General features: G+C 45.9%; 1 protein-coding gene across 1 annotated transcript; it reads right to left on the reverse strand.

Moving 5' to 3' along the window:
* Nucleotides 1-708: 708 nt before the first annotated feature.
* Nucleotides 709-5,245, reverse strand: LOC100846040. Its single transcript, XM_003559358.4, has 3 exons — nt 4,620-5,245; nt 3,306-3,526; nt 709-1,556 (listed from the first exon to the last, which is right to left on the reverse strand). The coding sequence occupies exons 1-3, from the start codon at nt 5,053-5,055 to the stop codon at nt 900-902; spliced, it is 1,314 nt and encodes a 437-aa protein (XP_003559406.1). The 5' UTR covers nt 5,056-5,245; the 3' UTR covers nt 709-899.
* Between the last annotated feature and the right edge of the window lie 2,559 nt (nt 5,246-7,804).

Here is a 7,804-nt window from a genome sequence, read left to right on the forward strand (position 1 = left end):
CTAATTAGTTATACCTCCAGACTCGCCTGCCAGGGACCGTGGGGGAGGGGCATCTTGATCTTATACTGGATCTCCACTCCACGCGCCACCCACAGTTGATAGAGACTGGAGCAAAAAAACAAAACCCTTGTTGGGTTAGCAAACGACCAAGGGATGAAATAGCAAATAGGATGTTAGGTGCTCTGCATTTATCTGTTCAGAGGACTGGCCTTGATTACTCCGGCCCCGGCCGAGAAGAGCAAAACCTAGCTCATCCGACCGGCGACGGCGCAGACGAGAAGAAAGAAGAGAGCGAGAGAGGGGCGGGGCTGGACAGTGAAAGGGGAACGGTGAGTGGGGGGGGATTGGTGTTCGGTCTAGGTGGTGGACCCCACGGAACATGCTTCAATTTCTGTTGACTCACGCGACTCTTGGTTTTTCGTCTGTTTCTGCTAACCGAGGCGACTAATCGAGTCATTTTTTAGTGAGCTTTGTTTCCCAAGAACCAACCAAATTAGTTCCTTGTGCTTTTGAGACTACCCACGTATAAAGTTGGATTTTTGAATGGCTGAGATGTAAAACAGAAAATTGATCCCGTATGATTGGCCATTTTGACTTATTACGGACTTTGAATGCAGATCATTTTGAATTCCGAACTTATAAAGGTAATCAGCACATGAGTGAGTTGTTTAAGAAAGCGAATTTAACTTCTTTTCACGCATGCAACAATATTCAAAATACTTCCAGATATCATCATTAATTAGCACAAAAGCACATATACTTCATACTAGTACAAGTTCACTTCATTCCAGCAGCAACAGCCACAATCATTGAGTTAATAAAACTTCCTACATACTTGACACAATAGATTGGTTACTATTAGATACCACCGGCTATCACATCACCCAACTTTGATTGCCTCACCCATTCTTGCTTGAATGAATACGTCTAGTGGGATAGCTTAATGGGAAGAGAGACCAGGCAACGGTGATTTCCATTTTACAAGCTCCAATGTTGAGCACTTGAGCGCTCCTACCAGATTTCAGAGGTTTAAAAAACAGCTCACGTTCAACTTCTTTGCTACCTCCGCATGCTGCTGCACAGATTGTCAGCTCCCCAAAGCTTTCAACAGAAAGCACACGTCTTGAGAGCTCAATGGTGCCATCAGCAGAAACAAGCACATTCCCATCTCCAGAGTTTAACAGCAGCACCTTCATATGACTGACACAAGCAGTAAAGGCAGTGAACCGCCCGCTGAATCCATCTGGCCATGACCCTTCAACAATACGAACACTGATCGTGGCCTCAACAGATGAGACTACGATGCCACACGTCAGCTCCAATGTGCTGAGCTTGCTTTTAAATTTCTTGCTGCTCGCACACGAATTGGCAACGAGCTCTCCATGACTCGCCTGATAATTGATGGATTCGCAGCACTCGTAGCGTCTGACAAGGAGGCTTAGATCTTTGTCCTCGGATTCCTCAGTGCACTTAACCTTCAGCATGACATCCAAACGTACAGGCTCAAACAATATCACAGGAGCACGAGCAGGACCTGTCAGTACTAAATATGGATCCTGCATGCAACACACCGACACCACTGCTTGAGTATATATTGAATTTTAAGCACGTAGCATAAATGATGTGAGGTGCATAAGACAACTATAGCAGAAATATTAGAAAAAAAATGCACAATAATAACATAAAATATAAACATCTGCTGTGGTTGAGGCATGCAGATGAAGCTCAGAGCACATTGACACATGTCATGTCTACAAATTACTGCCTCTGTTCCAACATTCAAGAAAGTTGACTTGGAAGTTAGGACAAAACTAGAGCATCTTATATTTTGAGAAGGCAGAAGTGCATAATATAAAACAATGTGAGGGGTATAAGACAAATGTAGCAGAAAGTATTAGCCTAAATGTATTAGTAACACAAAAAAAAGGGTGAACTGTTGTTGTTGTTGAGGTCTGATATACAGCGCAAAGCAGATTAACGCAAACCATTGCTAAAACATCTGTGTTTTGATAAAAGTTAAAACATTCCTACGAGCAACTCCAGCAGACACTCTAAACCACTCCCCATAGCTATATTTGAGGATTTTTGACGAAAAAATGTCTCCAGCAGACACCCCATCTAGATCCCCAAACCTGGCCGCCCCCCAAATCGCCTCCGGGACTCCCCATATCTGGGGGGCTCGCTTGGGCCTCCCCATCCACCAACTACCATCTATGGAGCTTTCCATCCCGCCAATGGTACGAGAGCAGATGCATCTTAGGAACGGAGCGTCAGGGCGCAGCTGGATCTGGCGTCGAGCTTCTGGACAAGAGATGGCACGGGTGATGGGGTCGTCGCGGGAGCGTGCCTGCATGAGAGATGGTGGGGGCATAGGAAGGCGACAGACAAGGAGATGGGGAGGTGATGACTGCGGCGCCCGAGGCTGGCTGTGGCGGCGGTGTTGGGGATTGGGAGGGCCAGTGGCATGGCGCGGACGGGCGGCCGGCGGCGTTGGGAATGAGGGCTGGCAGCCTGAGACAGACGGGCGGCTGGCAGTCAATTTTGGGCATCGGGGTGAGCATGTACGGAGAGAACAGAGAGAATGAGAGAAGGGTAGAGAGAGAGAGAGAGGAGAAACGGAAAAAACTCTGCCGATCAAATTATAATATTATGGTTTATCTTAATATTATAAAATAAAATGATCTGATTTAAATTATATGAATAAGTCGTTTGAAATGTGAACGTTTTGAAAATTAAGTTAAATAGAAGAGTGAAATATGGGGAGTGAGATAGAGACTCTGCTGGAGGAAACACAAATTTTGGAGAAGAATCTTTTATATGGGATCACCATATAGGAATGTGGGGACTCAAATTTAGGGATTTTGCTGGAGTTGCTCTAATACATCAGGCAGCCAAATCACACATGGAAAGCCAGAAACTATCAATTAAGTGAAATAAAACACTCTTATCTAACAGATTGGGGGACACAAAATAGGCTTTTTAATTTCTTTTGTGTTCTGTAGTCAAACACATGGCATGACTTTTACATAAACGTCTCTAATTTAAGATAAGTTATAGCCTAGAATTATGATATTTGTAACAAGCAACAAGTTCAAGGTATCATGTATAGCCCATTATCTTGTAGGAGTTCATTAGTGATATTCATTTATTGAATTAAACAGGTTAACCAAGTGCTGTGAAGTAAACAGCATGACAGCCACATCGTACACACAAATACAATATGGTAATAACAGAGGACAATAATAAAACAGATTATGTTGCACAGCAAGACGGATAATATATAATGAATGATAAGGGATATGTACCTGCTCGTTGAGGGTTTGACAGTTGTCCCTTGTGCGCTCAAAGATGACATTGCGATTGTGATCGATGTCATCCCGCACAGCAATGATACCATAAACATCCAGCGGCCATTGTAAATTCTCATGTACTTCCTTGACTTTGATTGAAAAGATCTGCATACTAGGCAGGTCACGGGTGATGTGGAACATGGGATCATCCGTGAAGCACATGGCAGGGATCTGAGCTGCACTGCAGTGACAGAACATCTCAATTTCGTAGATAGATAATTAACCTAAGAGGCATGTAGTGCCAGGAAATTTTGAGCCAATTACGTCCCAGCTCTATCTATCTATTTGTCTATATCTATCTATCTATCTATCTGTCTAGGCAGAGGGCGAAACAAATTGAACCATCAATTTTAATTTGACTAGCTTTGTGCCCGTGCTCTGCTACGGAATATCAAGAAAAGAAAATTTATAACTGAAAAAACATGGTAGTCAGCTTATGAACCAATGTAAGCCTGATAATAGATTTTGCTGAATTTGTACTCTGAACCCAAACATTGGAGAGAAAAGTCAACAACAGATACTATGTAACTCATGGGTTTGTACAATTTAGGTTAGAAAGAAGTGACTTGACGACCACCAACTCCAAACTTTATAAGTAGTAAAGATTAGGGAAAATTGGCTGGAGGACATCGTTATTTCGTGGCCTTTGCCGAAACACACCGCCGGAACGTGTCTTTGCCCAGTACCATTACAATTTCGTGGACATTTGGCAGAACACATTGTATGGTCCCAAACGGAAAGTTTGACTTTTTTTCACATTGAATTATCATTCTGCCCTTTAGCAAATGTGTCTAGAATTTTTCAAACTCTTCTTTCGAAACATTTTCCTATCCTGCAGAGTGCAGCAACATAGGGGACGAATGCCCACCTCAACCAACAGCGAACCCTAGTAGATGTCAAATATCGATTCGTACAAAGGAAAAAAGTGTTCAAAATCGTATTTAAGATGGTTGTCGCCCAAGTGAAAATGGCGAATTGTCAATTTTAGTCGATGCAGTGTGTTCTAGCAAATGTCCACAAAATTATAATGGTCCTGGGCAAAACACATTCCGACGGTGTGTTTTGGCAAAGGCCACAAAATAACGGTGTTTCCCAGCAAATTTCCCCTAAAGATTACGTCCCAACTATATCTATCTGAATCAAGGGCGAAACCAATAGAATAATCAATTTTAACTCAATCAACCTACGCATGTGGTAGGAGCATCGACCGATCGACAATACAATCAGAGGAAACCATCGAGATGGGCTGAGAGAAAGAACAGAACTTACTCTTGTCCCCGAAGGAGCCAAACTCTTTGGCCCATTTCCGCTCCCAGCGCTCTCGATCCTCTTGGTATACCCGGTCGTCGTTGTCTTGGTTCGGATCCAATTCCTCCACTCTCGAATATTCCTCCATCCTGCTGGCCACGTACGCCTCGACAAGCACAAACTCCCTGGCCAAATCTTCTTCTTTCAGAGAGGTCCGCTGCTGCTCCGTGAGCTCTTCCAGCACAAGCGGCGCCGCATCGGGGTTCTCCGCATTCCACTTGGCCACCAGTCGCTTCATATACTTCTCTCGTGATACCTTCGCCGATGCATCCATCCTCTCAATTATTGGCCACTTGGTCCCCGTGATCTTCCTGGACGTTATCCTACTCCCCCCAGCCATCTCGCTCCCGTGGTAGGTTTCTCTCTTTCTCCCCACCTCCTCCGAATCCACATCCATCTCGGGAAGCCGGAGACGCCGATCGTCCTGCCGCCGTCGCCGTCGCCGCGCTGCTACTGGTGGGGAAAACCTGGATTTCTTTGAGAGAGGAGGAAAACCTAGATCTACTGGGCACTTTTTTTTTTGAAGGCTACTGGGCACTTTCGGGTATGAGAGTATGAGAGGCTCGCCCAAAACTCGCAAGTCAAGTCATACTACTCGGGCCGGCCGGTCTATATAAAGGTTAAGCGTATTCTTCAGTTTACGCTTCCTGTTCTCTTTGAGCGGTGCTCTACTTATCCTAGCTCTTATAAAGGTTTGGCGCATTCCTGTTTTCCGTTTCCTCGAAAGAAGACCATCCGAATTAAGTTTTCAGGCTCCCTGCACGCGTTCTCAAACAGATATTACACGCAACCTTGGAGTTTGGCACCTGGTAATCTATGCTTCCTGACTAGCAGTAGAGATTCATTCAAAATGGTTCCTTTTCAGTTTTGAACGGCTGAGATAGCACGGTGGAAGCAGACTTTCAACAAAATTTTGAGTAATTTGGAACCGATTTCACCGGGGGACGCTAGGCCTCTGTCAGGGGACAGAATCCCCGATCCGCCGCCTCCACGGAGCGTGGAATTTTTTAATTTACTAGCTGAAATGACCGTGCGTTGCAACGGAACAACAAAATAAAATGATATATCAAAAAACATGCATCAAAATCTCTCTTTGATCTGCTTTAACGATCACCAAATATCCGTTTAAAAAAAGGTTTCTTCCGAACATTGTGTCTCTATACTCCAGTCTCTCAAAATAGAACAATACACTTTCTTCTGAAAATTATATAACATCATCTGGTCAAAGAAGTTTTTAGACGAAATCACTTAATTTTTTAGTTCTCTCCACTATTTCACTTCAGCCGTTAAAACAAAGAGATAGAAGGGGCAGCAAATTTATGTTTTGGCAGCTGGATGTTCGTTTATGAGTATAGACATTTGATTATTTTCTTGAGTATGACTATAAGGATTCTTTGATGCAATAAGGATTAACGGATGAACCCTGTTGTAGAAAAATAAATAAAGACCAAGTGCAAAATTGGCCCAGTATCCCTAACTCGATGACCCATCAACTTGGCCTATTTGGCCATCTCTCTTGCTCCGTCAGGCTCACAGAAGAAAGGTATCGAGGCGCCTTCTCCCATCTCGAATTCTACACTCGGCCATCTCTCGTTTCTCTACTAAGCCCTAGGCGCCGCCACCATTCTCTCTCGCAGTCTGTCTCATCAGCTTTTTCTGACAATTCATCATCTTCTCGTGTAATTTAGTCATAGGAGGAGACGGTCGTGGCTGGGAAATGGAAGAGGGGACTAATTGTGGCCGCGTGTGGGAGACAGAGAGGTCGTTGCTTCGATTCCTTGCTCGATGGGTGCTCGATCGGGTCTCATCTTCCGACTCTTGTAGTGTTTCGGCGGAGCGGTCTTTTTCTCGTCAGATTCGAAGTTGTTGCCCGATTCTCGTAACAATCCCGCTGGCGATGGATTTTCTCGCGGATTTCCAGTCCAATTCGGTGCAGGTAACGGGCCAGCCGGCTTAGTAGGCCTAATATACATGCAATCTTGGGGGGCCAAAATTTTTTTGGGAAGTTTGACAGACGGCGGTGAAGGGAACGGTCCGTATTTTTTAGAGAAAGTTTGACAGACGACGGTGAAGAGAACGGTCCGTTTTTTAGATAGGTATAGATTTTTTAAACATCCACGAATTTAGAATTTTTTTTAAAAAACAACAATCTGGCTTTATTGATGGATGAAACAGGTACTCCCTCCGTCCCTAATTAGTTTGCGCCGGCTTTTTTGCAAAAAAAAACCCTGTAAATTTCCGAAATAAACCTGCAGTCCCCGCTGTAAATTTTCGAAATTAACGCGCAGTCCACGTTTAAATGAAGATATGGGCTGCAGATTTATTTCGGAAATTTACAGGGGTTTCTTTGCAAAAAGACTGGCGCCAATTAATTAGGGACAGAGGGACACTACTACAAAAACGGTCTATATGCAACGGCACATCAGTAACGGGTCCGGCGCGACCGTTAATTATGAACAGAGCGGGCTCTGCCCGTCCCCGCCCAGCCATACATCAGTGGCGGTCGCACGAGGCGACCGCCACTGATGAACAATCATAGGTCGCGAGTTACATCAGTGGCGGTCGGTTAAGAAGCGACCGCCACTGATGAACCATTCATCAGTAACGGTCGTCCTCGAGCGACCGTTACTGATGTGCCCACGATTATCAGTAACGGTCGCCCGAACCCCGACCGACACTGATAATCGTCGCGGTTTAAATAGACTGGGCAGAGCCGCAGCTGGTCGCGTCGCGCGTCGTAACGGACCAGCTGCGGCCCCTTCACTTCCGGCGACGGCGAGGTGCTGCCCGACGGCGCCATGGCCGCCGGCGAGCCCCCAGGTAGCCCCTCCACCCTCCCCCTTCCTCCTCTCTCCCCCCCCCCCCCCCCGCGCTAGCGACGTCGCCTCCATGGCCGGCGGGACCGGCGAGCTCCGATTCTCGACCCCGAAGCTTCCCTCTCCCTCCCGATCTCTCTCGCCGGCCTCCAATTTCTCTCCGAAGTTCCCCAATTTCAAATTTTTGACCTCCGCGGCCGCCGGCCAAAATGCGGCCTCCTCATCGTCGCCCGGAGTTTCCCTCTCGCTTACGAGCTCTCTCTCCCTCCCGATCTTTCTCGCGTGTGTTCTCCCAAGTCATTAGAAACACGTGCATCGCGGACGTTGCAA

The sequence above is a fragment of the Brachypodium distachyon genome, chromosome 1 (assembly GCF_000005505.3).
Source record: "Brachypodium distachyon strain Bd21 chromosome 1, Brachypodium_distachyon_v3.0, whole genome shotgun sequence".
Lineage (NCBI taxonomy): Eukaryota > Viridiplantae > Streptophyta > Magnoliopsida > Poales > Poaceae > Brachypodium > Brachypodium distachyon.